The sequence below is a fragment of the Chiloscyllium punctatum genome, chromosome 10, assembly GCF_047496795.1.
Source record: "Chiloscyllium punctatum isolate Juve2018m chromosome 10, sChiPun1.3, whole genome shotgun sequence".
In the NCBI taxonomy this organism is placed as follows: Eukaryota; Metazoa; Chordata; class Chondrichthyes; order Orectolobiformes; family Hemiscylliidae; genus Chiloscyllium; species Chiloscyllium punctatum.
Window position 1 is genome coordinate 82,680,159 of NC_092748.1, and position 24,797 is coordinate 82,704,955.

Consider the following 24,797-nt stretch of genomic DNA (forward strand, 5'->3'; position numbering starts at 1 on the left):
AATTATATTTTTAAAAAGGTACGGCTTAATGAACAGCACACACAACAAAGAAGTTGCATTGACATTCGTAATCAAATATTGAACAATTAAAAATTGGATATCACAGTCAGTGCAAGTTATTGTCTGCTCATGTGACTCCATCATCACAATTAATCGGTAGCCTATGGAACTGAATGCAACAGAAATAATCAAACTTATTTATAAGTACAAAACATTTTATTTTACAGGTGTAACAATGCAGGCTCTTTCTACTGTTCCTGTTATGTTCAACTATTGGGTAAGTTTGTGGACCAGACCAGATTTGAGCCCTGCCATTCTGGCTATATTATTTGTTCACTGTCCCTGCAAAAGAAAGTACCTTGTAACAAGTTATATCTTTTTCATGCTTCATAGTGTTCACGGCAGGGTTGGGTTGTCCATCTGAAGGCTTGTCTATTATCAAAACTGTATCTCTGACACCTCTTAAAAACTAAGGTGTAACAACCATAAATGTAGCATGTCAATTATATAGGAAGCCCTGTTTGCGATATGCGGTAAAAAGAAATGTAGAGTGCAGAAAATAAAATGTTGATCAGGTGCAAATTATAATCAGGTTTACAGGGTTTCAAATTATACTGTACTGTACAGAACTGATTCACTGATCCTACACTACAGCAAAGAAAACACGCTTAAAGAAGCAAGAGTAACAAAAAAAGTGGTACAAAATTGTATTGCTTATAAATAATGCAAAAACCCTTCTCTCTCACACAGTTCAATAGCATTATGTTTCTCTATCTTACTTCTTATTTTGCTGTCCTCCATCACTTCTTTTATACAATGCTTCACAATCTCCTTTTTCCACCTTTGTTCTCTAATTTCCTTCATTCATTGTTTACTTCCCTTTTCACCACTTCTTCTTTTCACTCTTCATTCTGTAATTTTTCCTTCACTTTCCAACTTCTCTTTCACTTTGTCACACTCATTACTTCTTCTTTTGTCCCTTTGCTCTTCTCTTTTCATTCTCTTATCACTTTTCCTTGACCTTCCATCCCTTATTGTGTGATTCAATTTTATCTTCGCACTTTTGCATCTTTGTTTTCATGACCACAGAATGTCATAAACTAATTCATAGTTAATTAAGTCTTATCAATACAGTATTATTAAATTGTAGTGAAATGTTGTCTCTGGCTCCTTCTTCTGGTTTTGTGTTCCTATCCATCTTGTCTGTCTCTGTGTTCACTTACATTCAGTATCCCAATTCACTTTTATTAATTTCTCCCTAACCTTTTCTTTCTTTATACTTCCCTCCTTCTGTTTCAATAATTTTCCTTACACTCTATAGCATGGGAAGAGATGGAAATCAAAAGTGTCTGAATCAGAAAACACACAAGATATTAGAATAGGGAGAGAAAACAAATGATTCAACCAAGACTTGTAAAAAACAAACTGCAAATGAAAAGAATCAGAAGGAAGAAACATGATAGAGATTTAGAGGGTTGGGAGGGTTGATTGTCCTAACAGTTCTTTATAATATTTTACTGCAAGGTATTTCACAGTAGAATTATGAAACATAAATTTGAGTCGAGTTACATGAGAAGTTATTAATACTGGTGACGAAAAGCTTAGTCAAAGAAATACAATTTTAGGGGAGTTTAAATAGAGCAAAGAGGGCAGGGAACAGAAGGTTTAGGGATGGAATTTCAGAAATTAGGGCCAATGCAATTGAAGGCAAATAGGAAGTAATTAAAATTAGCAATGTGTAAGAGCCAATAAATTAGAGTAATACAGATATAGCAGGGGATTGTATGTGTGGAGGAGGTTAAAAAGCTAATGAGTGACATAAGTCATGGACAAAAATTTTAAAATTGAGATATTTCTTGACAAAGGGTTAAACTGGGTCAGGAAGTACTGGATGACGAATGATTGAAAGTTGATTCTGGGCAGTAATATTTTTGGTAAGTCCAAACTTACAGAGGCCAGCCAGGACAACATTGGAATAGTTGACCCAAGAGAAAAGAAAGGCATGAGTGATGATTTCAGTGAGTGTTAAGCAGAGGCAGAGGCAATTGTATTGGAAAAATGTATTGTCCAGCCATCTCAGGTTCTTGTGTCTATACAACCATTACCAATTAGAATTGATCATCATTTAATACACAGAATTACAGATAACATACAGAACAGAACAAGTCAATCGGCACAACAAGTGTATACCAAAATTCATTCTTCTCACAATCATCTTTCTATTGTATTTCATTTTACCCTTTGAGTATATTCTTTTTCCCTTTTTTGCTTATATATTTAATTAACGTCTTTTTAAATGCTAATTGCTTCAGCCACTCTCTGTGATAGCCAGTTCCACATCATCACAATTCTAAACAATTTTCACATCAGATCTTTTATTGGGTTTTTTTTCAGTGACTAATTTTTATTTAGACATGCAAAATATACATCTGGCCCTTTGAATCTTATTATAACTTTAAATCTAGATTAGATTTAAATTTAGGCTCTATTATCATGTGTACTCAAGTACGTGGTACAACAGTGTGCAATTGAAAAGTGTATAATAGTTACAAAATACCTAAGTACAAAATCCCAGTTGTAGAACTAGAAAACTAAAGATACAAATGAAAAAGTTCAGCACTACAGTCTTCTTCATATTAAAGTGAAGAAATAAAGAAATGAAGGTAAAAAGCCAAACATTACAGTCCTTTCCTAAGTCAAGAGGGGTGTCAGTCCAATTGGGAGAAAGTGAGGACTGCAGATGCTGGAGATCAGAGCTGAAAAATGTGTTGCTGGAAAAGCGCAGCAGGTCAGGTCGCATCAAAGAAGCAGGAGAATCAACGTTTGGGCATAAGCCCTTCTTCAGGTAACTTCTCAGGTTACATTCAGCAACTCCAGCATTTGTGACCATTATCAGTCATTCCTGGAATTAACTATCTTGGGGCTGGAAATCCAGACACTGAGAGCTGCTAACTAATGATAGGATTCATTGGTCTCCATTGCAGGCAGTGCCACTGGGAATGATGGCATCTACCAGCAATGTATCCAACAGAGCCCAAAATCAACAATGGACCTGAGGGTAGGAGTGAGTGAGGGTGGAGTTGGAATTTTGGGCTGGGGTTTGACGTAGAGGGGAGATGTTTTGCAGGCAAGAATTTAGGGTGTGGCTTTCAGACACTGAGTGCCTTTGAACAGGAATCCATTTCCAGGGACTTTCAAGCAAACCTGATAAGGTTTCCTGCATGGAGACTCCTCTGCCCAATTTTGGAATACCAGCGGTAGGGAGCATGAGGTCATTAAGTGGGCATAAATCACGCACCTAAGGATGTCAATTAATGCTTGGACAGGAAGGTCTACCATAAGCTTTTCCAACCCAGACTTAACACCAGTAAATGCAGGTAGGAAGCAAGGTGCCCATCTGGCATCTTAGCAGCCAACTAAATATTCCCCCTGCTGCCAATCTCAAAAGGTTCTGCATAAAATTGTGCCCAATATATTTATGTACATTTTGTTACTAGAATAGAAAAGTATTTGTCTTATTCCTCAGGATTTAAGAAACTTTATGACTTGCGCAGAGAATGATATTTACAGAATTATCAGAACATGCTTTCAGAAAACTTGGTTACTTATATTAAATAAAAAAACATTGATTTTTTTTTGTTAGGCAAAACCCAAGGACACCCTGGATCTGTGCCATATTTTGAATGATGACATTGCAGCCACAGTACGTGAGCACCCAAAGAGATTCACTGGTCTTGGTACACTGCCCATGCAAGACCCAGAACTCGCTGTTCAGGAAATGCATCGTTGTGTGAAAGATTTGGGATTTCCTGGAGTTCAAATTGGCTCTCATATCAACGATTGGGATCTGAATTGCCCAGAACTTTACCCAGTGTATGCTGTAAGCACCAACATCTTTTTAAATTGTTTATACATTGACTGATTGCTAAAAGAAATATTGTAGATGGCACGGTGGTCCAATGGTTAGCACTGCTGCCTCATAGCACTAGGGTCCCAGGTTCAATTCCAGCCTCAGGTGACTGCCTGTGTGGAGTTTGGATATTCTCTGTGTCTGTGTGGGTTTCCTCCTACAGGCCAGGTGAATTGGCCATGGTAAATTGCTCCTAGTGTTAGGTGCATTAGTCAGAGGGAAATGGGTCTGGGTGGCTTACTCTTTGAAGGGCCTGTTTCCACACTGTAGGTAATCTAGGTGCCACATGCTTATTGAATGAGAAATGTAAATGCACAGGTGGAAGAAATAGGAATTGGCGCTACTTCTTAGATTCATGACTGTGGTAACATTTTGTTAACAAAGACTGGGATTTTCCCTGTACGGTTTTGGCAGCCTGAGCAAAATCAGGGTCAGCTGGAGGTCAGAGTCCCTCAATGTGTGGGGAACAGATGCCCAATGATGTGCCTCGAATTGCCAATTAATGGCAGCAGACTCACTTGTTTAAGGATGCTGAGCAGACTGTAGAGGCTGGTGGACCAATAGGGGAAGAGAAGGCCTACTGGTATTATCGCTGGATGATGAATCTAGAGATCCCAAGTAACAGTCTGGAGACCTGGAGTTGAATCCCACCATAGCAATAAAAATCTGGAATTAAGAGCCTAACGATGGCCATGAAACTGTTGTTGATTGTTAGGAAAAAATCCATTTGGGTCAGTAATTACTTTAGGGAAGGGTAACTGCTGCCCTTAGCTGGTCAGCCTTATGTGTAACTTCAGATCACAGCAACGTATTTGACTGTTAACTGACCACTGAGTAATAAGTGCTGACCTAGCCCCCAGTGATATCCCATCGATACCTATATAAGATTTCCTCCAGCTTTCAAGAAAGAGTTGCTTTTCCAGATCAGTTAGAGAGAAGGAATCTTGATTTTGAAATGATCTTTGAACTTTAAAATGAAAATTTTAGCACTCATCCACCATTATGGAAGAGAATCCATCCATGATCAGACTTCAGCTAGAGATGAAGTCAGGCACGCATATGCCCTCAACAGATGGCTCAGTTGGCTGGATGGCTGGCTTGCGATGCAGAATGATCGCAAGTGTATCCCCACATTGGCTGAGGTTACCATGAAACACTTCTTCTCAACCTCTCTCCTCACCTGAGATGTGGTGACCCTCAAGATAAACCACCACCATCTAATTAAGTTCCCTCTCATGTACCCTGACAAGCTAGTTCAAATGCTTCTCTACAGCCCAAGTAAATCTCCCTGTGGGCATCATAGTTTCCCAATCCTGCTAAGATATAAGCCAATGTGCTTGTATAGGGTTCCATCTGCTCCCGAACTGGTTACAATGTCCGCCCAGAAATCTAACGTCCTCCCAGTCATGTGTATATTCACCTCAATTATTATTTCTAAACTCATTACCGCATAGTATGGGGAAGAATAAACTCTGCTTTCAGAATTTCATTCATTTTACTATCTATTACATTGTATCAATGTAAAACATGACGTTTGACTGATCCATCTCACCCAAACGCTGTCAGCTATTCAATGACCTCCCTGAATCTTGCACCAGGGAGGCATCATCCTATCCTGGAGTCACATGAAATGCTGCAGCAATAGCTTTCAATTCCCCTAACTATTCAACCTATTGCCATCTTACCCTTCCATTCTTCTTCCCTCTACCATCTGTGCAGCTCAACCACTTGTGATGCCATGAACTTGGCTCTTGCTACATTTGTTTGAGGAATCATCACCCTCACTAATATCCAAAATGGAAAACGGTTTATCTTTCCCTTTGTTTGCCTATGGGTCACAGGTGTCGCTAGCTGGCCAGCATTTATTTTCTGTCCCTAGTTACCCTTGAGAAGGTGGTGGTGAAATTCTTAAATCACTACAATCCGTGTGCCATAGGTAGTTCAACAAGCTCTTAAGGAGGGAATTCCAGAATCTTGACCCACCAACAGTGAAGAAATGGCCTATATTTCCAAGTTAAGGTGGTGAGTGGCTTGGAGGGGAAATTGCAGGCGGTGGTATTCCCATTTATCTGCTGCCCATGTCCTTCCAGATGAAAGTGGTTGTGGAATTGGCAGGTGCTGCCTCAGGATCTTTGGGGAATTTCTGCAGTGCATCTTGTAGATAGTATACATTGCTGCTACGGAGCATCAGTTCAAAGTTTGTGAGAAGATTTGTAGCTCGGTTGCTCGTTGTTGTGGTTCTGTTCGCCGGCTGGGAATTTGTGTTGCAGACATTTCGTCCCCTGTCTAGATGACATCCTCAGTGCTTGGGAGCCTCCTGTGAAGCGCTTCTGTGATCTTTCCTCCGCCATTTGTAGCGGCTTGAATCTGCCGCTTCCAGTTGTCAGTTCCAGCTATCCGTTGCAGTGGTCGGTATATTGGTTCCAAGTCGATGTGCTGATTGATTGAATCTGTGGATGAGTGCCATGCCTCTAGGAATTCCCTGGCTGTTCTCTGTTTGGCTTGTCCTATAATAATAGTGTTGCCCCAGTCGAATTCATGTTGCTTGTCATCTGCATGTGTGGCTACTAAGGATAGCTGGTCGTGTCGTTTCGTGGCTAGTTAGTGTTCATGGATGTGGATCATTAACTGTCTTCCTGTTTGTCCTATGTAGTGTTTTGTGCAGTCCTTGCATGGGATTTTGTACACTACATTGGTTTTGCTCATGTTGGGTATCGGGTCCTTCGTTCTGGTGAGTTGTTGTCTGAGAGTGGCTGGTGGTTTGTGTGCTGTTATGAGTCCTAGTGGTCGCAGTAGTCTGGCTGTCAGTTCGGAAATGCTCTTGATGTATGGTAGTGTGGCTAGTCCTTTGGGTTGCGGCATGTCCTCGTTCCGTTTTCTTTCCCTTAGGCATTTGTTGATGAAATTGCGCAGGTATCTGTTTTTGCAGAATACATTGTATAGGTGTTCTTCTTCCTCTTTTTGCAGTTCTGGTGGACTGCAGTGTGTGGTGGCCCTTTTGAACAGTGTCTTGATGCAACTTCTTTTGTGTGTGTTGGGGTGGTTGCTTTAATAGTTCAGGACTTGGTCTGTGTGTGTGGCTTTCCTGGATACCTTTGTGGTGAATTCTCCATTAGGTGTTCTCTGTACCATCACGTCTAGGAATGGGAGTTGGTTGTCCTTTTCTTCCTCTCTCGTGAATCGGATTCCTGTGAGTGTGGCGTTGATGAACCGGTGTGTGTTCTCTATTTCTGTGTTTTTAATGATTACAAAGGTGTCATCCACATATCTGACCCAGAGTTTGGCTTGAATTTGCAGTAAGACTGTTTGTTCTAATCTTTGCATTACCGCTTCTGCTATGAGTCCAGAGATGGGTGAGCCCATGGGTGTGCCGTTGATTTGTTCATATATTTGGTTGTTGAATGTGAAGTGTGTTGTGAGGCACAGGTCCAGTAGTGTGAGTATGCCGTCTTTGTTGATAGGTTCACTGTCCTGTTGTCTGTTCTGTATGTCCAGCAGTTTGGCTATTGTTTCTCTGGCTAGGGTTTTGTCGATAGAGGTGAACAGTGCCATTACATCGAATGAGACCATGGTTTCTTCCTTGTCTATGTGTATATTTCTGATGATGTCCAAGAATTCCTGTGTTGACTGTATAGAGTGTCTGGATCCGTGGATCAGGTGTTTCAGTTTCTGCTGTAGTTCTTTAGCCAGTTTGTGTGATCGTGTCCCTGGTAGTGATTCTTTGGGTCTGAGTGGGATGTCTGGTTTGTGCACTTTAGGTAGTCCATAGAATCTGGACGTGTTGCTTTCAGGTTTCATTCTTTATAGGTCAAACCTGGTTATCTGTCCGTTTTTTTTGTAGGTTCCTCAGTGTGTTGTTTATCCTATTGGTGAGCTGTGGGGTGGGGTCAAACTCCCTCTTTTGGTAGGTGTTGGTATCTGCAAGTAGTTGTTGCGCTTTTTGGATGTAGTCTGCTTTGCCCAGGATGACTGTCATTCTGCCTTTGACTGCTGGTAGAATGATTATGTTCATATCATTTCTTAGTGATTTTAGTGCTTCCCTCTCCTTGGTGCTGAGGTTATGTGTTTGTCTTTTCCTTGTTATCAGAGGTACGATACTTTGTCTCACTGTTTGTTGTGTCTCTTCTGTCAGTCCATTGTTCCTGAGTGTGCATTTTAGTGCTGCTAGGAAGTCTGCTGTCTTGGCGTCCCTGTGGTTGTAGTTGAGTCCCTTGGCCAGTATTGTTCTTTCCGTGTCTGTGAGCTGTCTGTGGGAGAGGTTTCCAACCCAGATGTGTGTTGTGGTGTCCTCTCTGTTGTGTGATAGTTTGGCCACTTTTAGTGCCGTTTTTTTGCGGTGTGTGATCCTGTTCTGTCCTATGGTGACGGCCTGCTCTGTGGTCCTGATTGGTGGTTTTTGAAATCAACGATTTTTGGCTCGCAATTTCTTGTCTGTATTTGTGAAGTCTGTTGTGAGTGTCTGTAATCATTACCAGGATCATCCTGAATCCATTCTGTCTGCTGTGTCCCTGGCTTGTGGGTTGTTGACTGGTGGTCTGTATCTGACACATGGTGGAACGATTCGATTCTTTCGGCATTCATGCAGGAACCAGAGTTGTTCGTATGTGGCACTTAGGCAGTTGGCACAGGATTCCCATTTCCTGGCTTGTCTTAGCGTCTCTCGTCCGTAGGTGTTCAAAGTTTGTGAGAAGATTTGTAGCTCGAGTGCTCGTTGTTGTGGTTCTATTCGCCGAGCTGGGAAGTTGTGTTGCAGACATTTCGTCCCCTGTCTAGGTGACATCCTCAGTGCTAGGGAGCATCCTGTGAAGCGCTTCTGTGATCTTTCCTCCGCCATTTGTAGCGTTTGGGCTCACCCATCTCTGGACTCATAGCAGAAGCGGTAATGCAAAGATTAGAACAAACAGTCTTACTGCAAATTCAAGCCAAACTCTGGGTCAGATATGTGGATGACACCTTTGTAATCATTAAAAACACAGAAATAGAGAACACACACCGGATCATCAACGCCACACTCACAGGAATCCGATTCACTAGAGAGGAAGAAAAGGACAACCAACTCCCGTTCCTAGAAGTGATGTTACATAGAACACCGAACGGAGAATTCACCACAAAGGTATCCAGGAAAGTCACACACACAGACCAAGTCCTGAACTACGAAAGCAACCACCCCAACACACACAAAAGAAGTTGCATCAAGACACTATTCAAAAGGGCCACAACACACCACAGTCCACCAGAACTGCAAAAAGAGGAAGAAGAACACCTATACAATGTATTCGCCAAAAACGGATATCTGCGCAATTTCATCAACAGATGCCTAAGGGAAAGAAAACGGAACGAGGACATGCCGCAACCCAAAGGACTAGCCACACTACCATACATCAAGAGCATTTCCGAACTGACAGCCAGACTACTGCGACCACTAGGACTCATAACAGCACACAAACCAATAGCCACTCTCAGACAACAACTCACCAGAACGAAGGACCCGATACCCAACATGAGCAAAACCAATGTAGTGTACAAAATCCCATGCAAGGACTGCACAAAACACTACATAGGACAAACAGGAAGACAGCTAACGATCCGTATCCATGAACACCAACTAGCCACGAAACGACACGACCAGCTATCCTTAGTAGCCATACATGCAGATGACAAGCAACATGAATTCGACTGGGACAACACCACTATTACAGGACAAGCCAAACAGAGAACAGCCAGGGAATTCCTAGAGGCATGGCACTCATCCACAGATTCAATCAATCAGCACATCGACTTGGAACCAATATACCGACCACTGCAACGGATAGCTGGAACTGACAACCAGAAGCGGCAGATTCAAACCGCTACAAATGGCGGAGGAAAGATCACAGAAGCGCTTCATAGGAAGCTCCCAAGCACTGAGGATGTCACCTAGACAGGAGACGAAACGTCTGCAACACAAATTCCCAGCTCGGCGAACAGAACCACAACAACGAGCATCAGTGATGGAGGAAGTGGATACTTTTGGACGTGGTGGCAGTCAAGTGGGCTGCTTTGTCCTGGATGGTATCAAGCCTCTTGAATGTTGTTGGAGCTGCACCCACCCAGGCAAGTGGGGAGTATTCCATCACACTCCTGACTTGTGCCTTGTGATGGTGGACAGACTTTGGGAGTTAGAAGGTGAGCTATGCGCTGCAGTATTGAACAAAGAAAATTACAGCACAGGAACAGGCCCTATGGCCCTCCAAGCCTGTGCTTGTCCAGAACCTCTATCTAAACCTGTCACCTATTTTCCAAGGATCCATATCCCTCTGCTCCCTACCCATTCATATATCTGTCCAGATACGTCTTAAATGACGCTATCATGCCCGTCTCTACCATCTCTGCTGGCAATGCATTCCAGGTACCCACCACCCTTTGCGTAAAGAACTTTCCACGCATATTTCCCTTAAGTTTTTCCCCCTCACCTTGAGCTTGTGACTACTAGTAATTGAGACCCCACTCTGGGAAACAAGCTTCTTGCTATCCACCCTATCTATATCTCTCATGGTTTTGTAGACCTCGATCAGGTCTGTGTTTCTAATGAAAATAATCCAAATGTACCTAACCTCTCTTCATAACTAGCATTCTTTTATACCAGGCAACATCCTGGTGAACCTCCTCTGCACCCTCTCCAAAGCATCCACATCCTTTGGATAATGTGGCAACCAGAATTGTATGCAATATTCCAAATGTGGCCAAACCAAAGTCCTATACAACTGTGAGATGACCTGCCAACCCTTCTACTCAATACCCCGTCCGATGAAGGAAAGCATGCCATATGCCTTCTTGACCACTTTATCGACCTGCGTTGCCACCTTCAGGGTACAATGGACTTGAACACCCAGGCCACTCTGTACATCAATTTTCCCCAGGGCTTTTCCTTTAACCTTATAGTTCGCTTTAGAATTGGATCTTCCAAAATGCATTACCTTGCATTTGCCTGGATTGAACTCCATCTGCCATTTCTCTGCCCAACTCTCCAATCTATCTTTATTCTGCTGCATTCTCTGGCAGTCTATTTCACTATTTGCTATTCCATCAATCTTACAGTTATCTGCAAAACTACTAATCAGACCACCTATACCTTCCTCCAGATCATTTATGTATATCACAAACAACAGTGGTCCCAAAACGGATCCCCGTGGTACACCATGGATCACAGTTCTTCACTTTGAGAAACTCCCTTCCATTACTACTCTGTCTCCTGCTGCCCAGCCAATTCTCTATCCATCTCGCTAGCACCCCCTGGACCCCATGTGACTTCACGTACTCCATCAGCCTAATATGGGGAACCTTACCAAATGCCTTACTGAAGTCCATGTATATGACATCTATATCTCATCAATCGACTTTTTCACTTTCTTAAGTAATGCTATTAAGACATGACCTTCCCTGCACAAAACTATCCTGCCTATCACTGAGAAGCCCATTTTCTTTCAACTGTAAATAGATCCAATCCCTCAGTATCTTCTCCAGCAGCTTCCCTACCAGTGATGTCAGGTTCACTAGTCTATATATACCTGGATTATCCCTGCTACTCTTCTTAAACAAGGGACAACATCAGCAACTCTCCAACGCTCCAGGACTTCACCCGCGTTCAAGGATGCTGCAAAGATATCTGTTAAGGCCCCAGTTATTTTCCCTCTCGCTTCCCTCAGAAACCTGGGATAGATCCCATCTGGACCCAGGGACTTGTCCACCTTAATGCCTTTTAGAATAGGAGAAAGTGAGGACTGCAGATGCTGGAGATCAGAGCTGAAAATGTGTTGCTGGAAAAGCGCAGCAGGTCAGGCAGCATCCAAGGAGCAGGAGTATCAATGTTTCAGGCATGAGCCCTTCTTCAGGAATGAGGAAAGTGTGCCAAGCAGGCTAAGATAAAAGGTAGGGAGGAGGGACTTGGGGGAGGGGCATTGGAAATGCGATAAGTGGAAGGAGGTTAAGGTGAGGGTGATAAGGTGGGGGTGATAGGCCGGAGTAGCGGTGGGGGCGAAGAGGTCAGGAAGAAGATTGCAGGTTAGGAAGGTGGTGCTGAGTTCAAGGGTTGGGACTGAGAAAAGGTGGGGGGAGGGGAAATGAGGAAACTGGAGAAATCTGAGTTCATCCCTTGTGGTTGGAGGGTTCCTAGGCGGAAGCTGAAGCACTTTTCTTCCAGCCGTCATGTTGCTATGGTCTGGCGATGGAGGAGGCCAAGGACTGCATGACCTTGGTGGAGTGGGAGGTGGAATTGAAGTGTTGAGCCACGGGGTGGTTGGGTTGGTTGGTCCGGGTGTCCCAGAGGTGTTCTCTAAAACGTTCCACAAAGTAGGCCTGTTAGAATAGCCAACATTTCCTCTCTCCTTATGCCAACTTGGCCTAGAGTAATCAAACATCTATCCCTAAGTTCAACATCCGTCATTTCTCTCTCCTCGATGAATACTGACTCAAAGTACTTATTAAGAATCTCATCCATTTTCTCTGACTCTGTGCATAACTTCCCTCCTTTGTCCTTCAGTGATCCAACCCTTTCTCTAGTTATCCTATTGCTGCTTATATATGAATAAAAGGCTTTGTGATTTTCCTTACCCCTGTTTGCTAAAGATATTTCATCACCCCTTTTAGCCCTCTTAGTTCCTTGTTTCAGATTGGTCCCGATATTCTTCCAAAGCTTCATCTGTTTTTAGTTGCCTAGACCTTTTTCCTCTTAGCTAGTCTCATAATTTCACCTGTCATCCTTGGTTTCTTAATATTGCCATTTCTATCCCTCATTTTCACAGAGACATCTCTGTCTTGAACTCTAACCAACCTCTCTTTAAGTGCCTCCCACACATCATGTGGATTTACCCTCAAACAGCTGCTCTTAATCCATGTTTCCCAGCTCCTGCCAAATTTTGCTATAGTTGGCCTTCCTCCAGTTTAGCACTCTTCCTTTAGGACCATTCTTATCTTAGTCCATGAGTATTCTAAAACTTATGGAATTGTCATCACTATTCCCAAAGTAATCCCCAACTGAAACTTCAACCACCTGGCCAGGCTCATTCCCCAGCACCAGGTCCAGTATGGTCCCTTCCTGAGTTGGACTGTTTACATTTTGCTCTATAAAACTCTCCTGGATGCTCATTACAAATTCTGTTCCATCTAAACCTCTAACACTAAGTGAATCCCAGTCAATGTTGGGAAAACTAAGATCTTCGATCGTCACTACCCTGTTGCTCCTACATCTTTCCATAATCTATTTATATATTTGTACTTCTATCTCATACTCAATGTAGGAAGGCCTGTAGTAACCACACCCTTCCTATTTCTGAGCTCTGCCCATATTGCCTCACAGCTCAAGTCCTCCATCGTGCCCTCCTTCAGCACAGCTGTGATATCCTCTCTGACCAATAATGCAATTCCTCCACCCCTTTTACCTCCCTCTCAATCCCACCTAAAGGATCCATATCCTGGGATATTTAGTAGCCAATCTTGCCCTTCCAAGTTTCAGTAATAGCAATAATATCATACTCCCAGGTATTAATCCAAGCCGTAGGTTCATCTGCCTTACCTACTACACATATCACATTAAACCAAATGCACCTCAGATCACCTGTCCCTTTGCATTCATCATCTGCTCCCTGCCTACTTTTCCCCTTAGTCATGCTGACTTCATTTTCTAGTTCCTTACAGGCTTTAGTTACTACCTCCTTACTGCCCACTGACATTTTCTTTTGGTTCCCATCCCCCACCACATTAGATTAGATTAGATTAGATTCCCTATAATGTGGAAACAGACCCTTTGGCCCAACACATCCACAACCGACCCTCCGAAGAGTAACTCACCCAGATCCATCTCCCAGATTTATCTCTGACTAATGCACATAACACTATGGGCAATTTAGCATGGCCAATTCACCTGATATGCACATAGAGTCATAGAGTCATAGAGGTGTACAGCATGGAAACAGAACCTTCGGTCCAACCTGTCCATGCCGACCAGATATCCCAACCCAATCTAGTCCCACCTGCCAGCACCCAGCCCATATCCCTCCAAACCCTTCCTATTCATATACCCATCCAAATGCCTCTTAAATGTTGCAATTGTACCAGCCTCCACCACTTCCTCTGGCAGCTCATTCCATACCCATTCTACCCTCTGTGTGAAAAAGTTGCCCCTTAGGTCTCTTTTATATCTTTCCCCTCTCACCCTAAACCTATGCCCTCCAGTTCTGGACTCCCTGACACCAGGGAAAAGACTTTGCTTATTTATCCTATCCATGTCCCTCATTATTTTGTGAACCTCTGTACGGTCACCCCTCAGCCTCCGATGCTCCAGGGAAAACAGCCCCAGCCTATTCAGCCTCTCCCTTTCGCTCAAATCCTCCAACCATGGCAACATCCTTGTAAATCTTTTCTGAACCCTTTCAAGTTTCACAACATCTTTCTGATAGGAAGGAGACCAGAATTGCACACAATATTCCAACAGTGGCCTAACTAATGTCCTGTACAGCCGCAACATGACCTCCCAACTCCTGTACTCAATACTCATCCAGAGGGAATGCAAGCAGATCTGGGGAGAATGTGCAAACTCCACACAGACAGTCACCCAAGCTGGGAATCGAACCTGGGTCACTGGCGCTGTGAGGCAATAGTGCTAACCACTGTGCCACCCATTAATTTAAATCCTCCCAACCGTGCTAGCAAAAGCACCTCCTAGGATATTGGTTCTAGTCCTGTCCAGGTATAGACCGTCCGATTTGTAATAGGGCCACCTCCTCCAGAACCAGTCCCAATGTCCCAAAATTCTGAAGCCCTCCCTCCTGCACCATCTCTCAAGCCACTCATTCATCCTGCCTGTTCTTTCATTTCTACTCTGACTAGCATGTGGCACTGATAGCAATTCTGACATGACTACCTCTGAGGTCCTACTTTTTAACTTGGCTCCTAACTCCCCAAATTCTGCTTGTAGGACCCAATTAATATCTATATCACTGGTGCCTATAGCACCACAACAGCTGGCTGTTTGCCTTCCCCCTTTAGAATGTCCTGCGGCTGACCTGAGACATCGCTGACCCGTGCCCCTGGGAGGCAACATACCATTTGGGGGTCTCGTTTTTGACCACAGAACCACCAATCTACTCCACTTTCAATTGAATCTCTTATCACTATAGCCCTTCCACTCTTTTTCCCGCCCTTGTGCACAGCAGAGACAGCTACAGTGCCATGAACCTGGTTACTGCTGCCTTCCCCTGGTGTGCCATCTCCCCAACAGTATCCAAAACAGGTATACCTGTTTTGGAGGGAGATGACCACAGGGACACCTGCACTGCCTTCCTACTCTTTCTGTGCCTTTTGGTCACCCATTCCCTTTCTCCCTCAGCAATCCTAATCTGCGGTGTGACCAATTCGCTCGACATACTATCCATGACCTCCTCAGCATCATGGATGCTCCAAAAGTGAGTCCATTCACAGCTCCAGAGCCGTCATGCGGTCCAACAAGAACTGCAGCTGCATGTGAAGGAGCCAGGGAGATCAGCAGCATCCCTGAGCTCGCACATTGAGCTGGAGGAGCATAACACTAGTCTGGGATCTCCTGTCATTTTCACTCTTAAGTTTAACTTAGTCCAACTATAATATCAAATAATAGATAAATGAAATAACTTTTTTAACCAATCACACTACTTACCAGCACACAATAAAAAAAGAAAGCCTTACCTTATCAATACACCACATACTTTGGGACTATGGGAGAAAACTGGAGCACGTGGCTAGAAGAAGAAGGTGGGTGGGAGACACTGCACATGTAGTGTCTCGGGTTTAGCCACTGCCCAAAAATATCAGTTCACTCACCTTCCCAGAGCGCAATTTGACTGCTCCCACTTGGCTCCTCGATCTCGCTGCTGCTGCAAAATGAAGGCCCCTGATTCCACGAGGTAAGCATTTAAATAGGAAACTAGCCTGTTACATGCTCTTGTAGCCACTATATTTGTAAAGTGAGTCCAGTTGACTTTCTGGTCAATGGTAACCCCATGGATGTTGAGAGTGGGGGATTCAATGATTGTAGCACCACTGAATGTCAAGGGGCAGTAGCAAGATTATCTCTTATTGGAGATGGTCATTGCATGGCAGTTGTTTCGCACAGATGTTACTTGCCACTTATCAGCCCAAGCCTGGATATTGTCCAAATCTTGATGCATTTGAACATGAACTACTTCAGCATTGAGTATTCAGTAATGGACTCAGGGGAATCATGTACTACCTGGCTAATGTTCCTAGACTGTCTGGCGGTCACACTTTCCCTTTTATCAGCATGGTATTAACCTGAGCCTCACCATCTTCCCTCAATATACTTCTCAGCTTCACAGATGCACCATACTGACTCTCACCATCACTTGAGTTCTCAGTTCAAGTTGCTGCATTTTGTAACATGCAAAGCTTTCAGGCAACACAGTGGCTCAGTGGTTAGCACGGCTGTCTCACAGCACCTGGGATCCAAGTTCAATTCCAGCCTTGGGTGGCAATACGTGTAGAGTTTGCACATTCTGCCCATGTCTGCATGGGTTTCTGCCAGTTTTTTCCCATAGTCCCAAAGTATGCAGATTAAGTGGATTGACCATACTAAGTTGCTCCTTGATGTGCAAACTAGGTGGATGTTACATTATGTGGATAAGTATGGGTCTGGGTGAAACACTCTTTGGAGTATTAGTGCAGACTTAATGGGCCAAATGCCTCTCCCTGCACTGTTGGGATTCTATGATGAACTCCTTACGTGCCACAGGATGAGCCTTGAATATGGGTTAAGTTACCTTGCCAAACCTTCGCTTACTTTCAGACTATTTACTATAAACTGCAGACTAGAAATAGAACTACTCACTAAGTAGCTCTTTCTAGCATTCCTGTAAGGTGTGTACTTAAGAGGTGTGTAATTTTTCTATTATCCAGCTATTTACACATCTATCCTAAATGTAATAAATTAATCCAGCTATTTGGATTCAATGCTTACAGCAGATAGTCACTGACCAATCAATTAATTACTTTTCTTTTTTATCTCTTCCTTCCTAATATTTATATGTAAATTAATTTTGAAAGAAATGAGCAAAATGCTCATCAACCAATTACTTGCTTCCCTGTGACGCCACACTTTGATTATCTAAACAGCAGATTAGACATAATAGCGAATAACTATCGCCCCTCTCACAGCCCTCTCTAACCATCAGTACTCTCATTTTCCCCCTCACTGCTCCCTCTCCCCCTCACCCATCTCATTGCTCTCTCTGATCTCACTTATTTATTACTTACTTATTACTTTTTAGTCTTTTTAGTTTTAAATCTGTCAGTTGTTTTGCCTGGATTTTCTCCCTCACAGCACCAAATTCCTTTACTCACCAAGTTTCCAAGCTCACACAATGTAACTAGATGTACCCAGTGATGAACTGCTGATTTCATGTTGCAGACTTTGTGCACTTAGTAAATCAACCTGCATTTATATCGGCCTAAAGTCAACAGAGCTGAGTCAACAAGGCTAGCTAGAAAAGTGAATTCAACAAGCCATCCAATTAACTCTTTGCAGCTGTCTCTCAAGCAGGGAGTTTGTATATCTCTACCTAAGAGTGAAAGAAACTTATCTTTAATGCAGTTATAGTTGCTAAATACAAACTAGAGTAGATTTTGGAAATAGATTAAGGACTGTTTTTTCCAAGGAGTGGCAATCTCATGCAGATTGCCAACCTGCACCCTTGTTTTTATGAGAGAGCTCCACATGTCTGACAGCAGGTTGCTTCAGAAATGTTGAGGCGTAGTACAAGTCTGACAATTCTCTCCTCCCCCAACCCACCTCAAGCCCACTTATCTGGGAGGGCAGCCTACTTTCATGTTCTTCTCTCTTCCAGGCACAGTTGCAGCAGTGGTCACCTCTCCCAATGGCCCTGCTGAGGCTCGAATTAATTTGTTACTCATTCTAATTGGCTAGTAAAATGTGTTGGATAACAACTAGTTAATTGTCTAACCTCCAAAAACACAAGGGCAAAATCCTGCCAACATCCAAGGAAGTATCGGTCCTGGCTTTCTGTTCAGCCGTAAGGAACTCTGCTGTAATGATAGCATTTACTCCATTGATTCTTTCCAAAAGTGAAGTGAAATGCCAGAGTGATGAATTAGGTTAGTGTTCCACTGGTCCGAAACTTGACAAAACATAGAGTCATATCTTCATATTTGTTCCCAGTTTTCAAGTTTCGTTATGAAATAACAAGGAGACCAAACTGCACACAGTATTTGAAACGTGGTCTCATCAATGCCCATATAACTGAAGCATAACATCGTAACTTTTAAATTCCTCTGTAATAAAGGATAGCATTCTATTAGCTTTGAACTGACAATGGAGAAAATCATGGATTATTGTTTGACCTATTATTATTAATTGGAAAACTAAGTACTTTGCATTATTTTTCTTTTAAGGCTGCAGAAAAGTTAAAATGTGCCATATTTGTACACCCTTGGGATATGAAGATAGACGGGAGAATGTCGAAGTACTGGCTTCCGTGGCTTGTAGGTTAGTACTACTCCAGAGGGCTGCAAATAGTGGGCAGTATATTGTACCACAGGTCATGGTAAGCCTGTATTTTAGTAATCCTCTATAAACTGATTTTTTAAAACTCAAACACGTTACTTTGGAGAGCACCAAGAATTGGCCTGATATTATTCCAAGAAGCAAGATGGAAAATTAAAGGGACAACCAGCAGGCCACAATTACAAGAGACATAGGATTATTCAGATGGAAGAACAAAAGTACAATTTCAACAACTATACATGTATGCTGACCCGCCTTATTAAAGTTAAAAATCACACAACACCAGGTTATAGTCCAACAGGTTTAATTGGAAGCACACTAGCTTTCGGAGCATCGCTCCTTCATCAGGTGATTGTGGAGGGCTCGATCGTAACACAGAATTTAGAGTAAAAATTTACAGTGTGATGTAACTGAAATTATACATTGAAAAATTGATTGTCTGGTAAGCCTTTCATCTGTTAGAATACAATGATAGTTTCACTTCTTTCATGTGTAAATCACAAAACCTTTTTTTTAAAAGTTGCATTCTCGGGTTAGCTGTTAACAATGGTGATAGCTAGGTAAAAACAATGACTGCAGATGCTGGAAAACAGATTCTGGATTAGTGGTGCTGGAAGAGCACAGCAGTTCAGGCAGCATCCAAGGAGCAGCGAAATCGACGTTTCGGGCAAAAGCCCTTCATCCGGAATAAACAACATATTGTTTAGCTATCACCATTGTTAACAGTTAACCTGAGAATGCAACTTTTTTTAAAAAAGGTTTTGTGATTTACACATGAAAGAAGTGAAACTATCACTGTATTCTAACAGATGAAAGGCTTAACAATCAATTTTTCAATGTATAATTTCAGTTACATCACACTGTAAATTTTTGCAATAAATTCTGTGTTAGGATTGAGCCCTCCACTATCACCTGATGAAGGAGCATCGCTCCGAAGGCTAGTGTGCTTCCAATTAAACCTGTTGGACTATAACCTGGTGTTGTGTGATTTTTAACTTTGTACACCCCAGTCCAACACCGGCATCTCCAAATCATGACTCCTTATTAAAGGAAGAATGTGCTTTGGAGGTGTTTCTGAATAATTTACTAGAATGATCATATTCAAAAGTAAGAAAATAAATTACAGGAGATTGATCCATTTTGCATAGTAGTGCAAAATGTCAAACTGCACTTTAGGGTAAGTCTGCAAAGTTAAATTCAATTCTGAGATCCTCGAGAAAATTCAGACATCTTGAGCAAATAATAAAGATCGAGCATTGTAGTTGCTTACTTTGGCAAACACACTGATTTTACATTCTACCATGCAGTCAGTTCCAAAGGCGTCAAACCTTGCCCTAAGGAGTTGTTTGTTTTCGGCATTTCCTGTTGTCCTTCACATACTAGATGTACAACATGTTCTCAAAATGATTGCTGAATGATAATGCAGTTGCTACATAAAACAAGAGCTTATTCTGAGCATCATGAAGACAATGTTATGTCTGTGAATTTGTTCGTAGCTGCTCTCAACTGCATTTTTCTAGTTTTTGAGATTCTATACTTGTTATACAAAGGTGCCATACCACACGCTGTTTTGTTGGCATCAGCTAGTTTTAGCATCTTTGGCATTGTGTTTCGGTTTATAAAGTTCAATATTGTTTATCAAACATTTCTTCATGACCAACAGGACTGTCAGCAACAGATGTCATGAAAGATATTCCATTGGGTTTCTCTTGCCTATCTAGTACTCAACACAGAATTTTTATACTTGTAATTTATGAAACCAATGCTGTATTCAAGTAGATAGTTTGTTGAATAAGCCTACTGAGATGCCTGTGATCAGCTATTACTTCAAATTGGCTTCCATACCAGTGGAAATGAAATAGTAAGATTCCTCATGTGATTAAGAGAACTCCTCTGTTTGAGAATAATAATGATTGATGGGTTCTGTATCTTGTCTTTCTGCACAAAAACAAATCAAAACCACCAGACTTGTATTTATGACTAGCTGAGCATTTTTTCCCAGTAAATAATTATTTTTGTAACTTGCTGATAACCATCCTTTGATCGAGTGTTGTTGTTGTGTCACCATAGTCTTACTGAACCATACGGCTGCTCTCTCATTAGGGAGAGACGGTCTGGTGGTGATTGACCGAGTACACAGCATGTTTGTGCAATTTAATCCACTTCCACTTAGTGGTCTCTTTTGTTGAATCACAAAGGGTCAGATAAGATAGTGAGGCCAGGAATGATATGATTACAGTAAACAAACTCTGGACTTCCTCCACAATCCACGGGTTTTGCAATGGCTTCAATGTTCCATGGATTGGGTGATACTCCTTCATCACTGAACACATGACCAAACAATTTACTTTTGCTTTCATTGACCAAACACTTTATTTGACATGTATTTGCATTACCTAAGACATTGTAGGCATGCATGTGGATGTGCCTTAACATCATTTTCAGTACTTGCGAATGGTATTTGCGAATGGCATCACTGGCATTGTGCGCCCAAGTTCTTGAAGTGCAGATTAAGTCATTTGCTGATATAGTACAGCTGCTGACTGACTCCAAAGTTGAGAATATAGAATAGAATAAGATACCTTGTTCCTTCTGCAACCTCAATTCAATGGTAGCCAATAACTTAACCAATTTTAGTGAAACGTTTATCGTCACTCACTTTCTCTATATTATCATTGATTGTCAATATCAGTATCTTTCTTGTATTGAATGGTTTAGTGTTTGCAGATCAATCGTAGATTCTAATCTGATTCTCACTTTTGGATTTCTGGCAATGTGAATGAGTGAGACTCAAAGGTAGGCTCATCCCAAGCTTGCTTATTAATATCAAAGTCAAGTAAGTGCTGACATTCCTTCTCTGTCTGCATTCCAATGTGAAACGATATTTGGCAGCACTGATGCAAACTTAGGGTCTACATACAGATTGCATTGAATATCTCTCAGCTTGCTGATAGCAGTGAAGCAGTCAATATATCATTCAAGAATGTTGGTGGCACACTTTGACAGCACTGACGTGACTGCAATCATGTGTGGCTCTTTTTCACTATTTACTATTTCACTATGGACTTAAAATCTTAAAAATGCCACCTGACTTTTCCTTAAAAGCTTACCCATTTCAGCTGGTGGAAAGACAGTGTGCCAAGCAAAATGGATCGGGGAGACCACCTGCCTTTGACAATGCCACAGCTTTCCTCCTATGATTCCAATTCAAGTAGGTTGCAGAAAAACTACCTGTTTATGCTCAGAAATTGTAGCCTCAATGTAATGCAAACGATCCCAGTACTGCAGAATTGCACTTGGTTGTGGCTTTTCACGCTCTTCATTTCTTCTCATCTGTGCGACACCATACAAGATCAATACCTCCAACTTTAAGTTATGGGTAGATTACAGGACAACAAATAGATGAAAACACAAAATCTTGGAGATACTTAGCCAGTTGTTGCCTGTTATTTTATTCAAAGACTGTGCTCGGTGAATTGGAATCATAGGAGGAAAGCTGTGGCATTGTCAAAGGCAGGTGGTCTCCCCGATCCATTTTGCTTGGCACACTGTCTTTCCACCAGCTGAAATGGGTAAGCTTTTAAGGAAAAGTCAGGTGGCATTTTTATACAACATGCACTGAAATATTGTGATGCAGACTGACATTTTCCAAGCAGGGACCAGTTACTTTAATTGGCTATACAACATGTGGAACAAATTTTGCACAGGATTTGATCCATATGTAACTGAGGCAGACCAAGGGTCTGTCATCATGCCCTACCCATTGCAGAAAATCAATTTATTTGCAGTGGCTTGCTGAATAATCATGTAGTACTTGCATTCAAGTAGAAAACACAACAAGGAGGTTTTTTTGAATAAATCTCAGTACACTTTCTGGTTGGCATGGACAGGTTGGACCGAAGGGTCTGTTTCCATGCTGTACATCTCTATGACTTTATGACTTTTTATGTACAACTGAAATTTTCAAAGGGGGCAGCTTTGATCTCCCTGTCTTAGAAAAGAAACTATTGCAACTAAGGTTCATCAGATTGTTCCCGGGATGTTGGAACTGTCCCATGAAGAAAAATTGGGTAAACTGTGCCTGTATTCTCTAGAGTTTCAAAGAACGAAAGGTGATCTCATTGAAACTTACAAAATATTTAAAGGGGAGGACAGAGTACATGCAGGTATGATCTTTTCCTTGATTGGAAAGTCTACAAAGTATGTCAAAATTTAAAACAAGGGGCATGTCACTTAGGTCAGAGATGAGGAGAATTTTCTTTTTTACAGAGAGGGTTGTGCACCTTTGGAATTCTCTACCACAGAGGGCTGTGCACCTTTGGAATTCTCTACCACAGAGGGCTGTGCACCTTTGGAATTCTCTACTACAGAGGGGTGTGCACCTTTGGAATTCTCTATCACAGAGGGCTGTGCACCTTTGGAATTCTCTACTGCACAGGGCTGCGCACCTTTGGAATTCTCTACCACAGATGAGTGTGCATCTTTGGAATTCTCTACTACAGAGGGTTGTGCACCTTTGGAATTCTCTACCATAGAGGGTTGTGCACCTTTGGAATTCTCTACTACAGAGGGCTGTGCACCTTTGGAATACTTCACTACAGAGGGGTGTGCACCCTTGGAATACTTCACTACAGAGGGTTGTGCACCTTTGGAATTCTCTACCACAGAGGGTTGTGCACCTTTGGAATTCTCTACCATAGACGGTTGTGCACCTTTGGAATTCTCTACTACAGAGGGGTGTGCACCTTTGGAATTCTCTACCACAGAGGGCTGGGCACCCATGGAATTCTCTACTACAGAGGGGTGTGTACATTTGGAATTCTCTACCCAGAGGGACATGCACATTGGCAATTCTCTACTACAGAGTCTGTGCACCTTTGGAATTCTCTACCACTGACAGCTGTGCACCTTTGGAATTGTCTACCACAGAGAGCTGTGCACCTTTGGAATTCTCTACTACAGAGGGTTGTGCACTTTTGAAATTCTCTACCACAAAGGTCTGTGCACCTTTGCAATTCTCTACCACTGAGGGTTGAGCACTTTTGGAATTCTCTACTACAGACGGGTGTGCACCTTTGGAATTCTCGATCATAGAGTGTTGTGCACCTTTGGAATTCTCGACCATCGAGGGCTGTACACCTTTGGAATTCTCAACTGCAGAGGGCTGTAAAGGCTGAAACTGAGAGAGATTCAGGGTGTGTTTAAGGTCGAGTTTGAAAGATTTCTGATTACCAATGTATACAGGATTTTGGGAAATGAGATGATTAAAAGGCACTGATGTGTGTGATTATTCATGATTGCATTGAGTTGCAGGACAAGTTCAATAGGCTTTTCTTATGAACCTAAAAAAAAGACCTCATTGATGTTGATTAGATTAAATGTTTTATGAGTAGTAGTAGTAGTTCAATAGTTGGTCCATATTTGTTATTTTCCTGTAGACGCTGGTTTGAAACAAATTAGAGGAAACCTTCAAGACTATCAAAATACCCTTACTGCCATAAAATTCACTAAAGAGGAGGAAAACAACAACAAACTGCCATTCCTAGATGTCACAGTAGAGCGAACAGCCAACGGGGAACTTCAAATCAGAGTCTACAGAAAAACAACACATACAGATCAAATATTGAACTACAGAAGCAATCATCCCAACATCCACAAACATAGCTGCATCAGAACATTATTCCAATGAGCCACCACACACTGCAACACAGAGGAACTACACAGAGCAGAGGAAAATCACCTATACAGTGTATTCAAAAAGAACAGGTACCCAATGAACACAGTCCGCAGATTTCTCAGCAAAAAACTCGAGCAAGCAGACAAAAGACATCCAGAAACCCTAGCCACTCTCCCCTATATCAAAGACGTCTTGGAAATGACTGCCAGACTACTCAGACCCCTTGGCATCATGGTAGCCCACAAACCCACCAACAGACTAAAACAGCAGCTAATGGACTTGAAAGACCCTATACAGACAGCAAGCAAAAATAATGTCATTTACAAAATACTGTGCAAGGACTGTAACAAAGACTACATTGGACAAACAGGCAGAAAACTAGCCACCAGGATACATGAACATCAACTAATCACAAAACGACATGACCCTTTCTCACTACATACAGATGAGGAAGGACACCACTTCGACTGGGACAACACATCCATCCTAGGACAAGCCAAATACAGACATGCACGAGAATTCCTAGAAGCATGACATTCCAAGTGGAACTCTATCAACAAACACATTGACTTGGACCCAAATTACCACCCCCTGAGAAAAAGAACAAGAAATGACATCACCATAGGAAATGACATTACCAACCCAAAGAAACCCAAACATAT

At 42.2% G+C, this 24,797-nt stretch overlaps 1 protein-coding gene across 2 annotated transcripts in view; it reads left to right on the plus strand.

Moving 5' to 3' along the window:
- acmsd (aminocarboxymuconate semialdehyde decarboxylase) overlaps window positions 1-24,797 on the plus strand; it is a 64,258-nt gene that overhangs the window by 15,171 nt on the left and 24,290 nt on the right. For both annotated transcript variants that reach the window (XM_072579665.1, XM_072579666.1), the window contains 3 exons: window positions 228-277; window positions 3,644-3,880; window positions 18,347-18,440. In XM_072579665.1, the coding sequence (XP_072435766.1) occupies window positions 228-277; window positions 3,644-3,880; window positions 18,347-18,440 (381 nt within the window). The remainder of the gene's footprint in view (window positions 1-227; window positions 278-3,643; window positions 3,881-18,346; window positions 18,441-24,797) is intronic.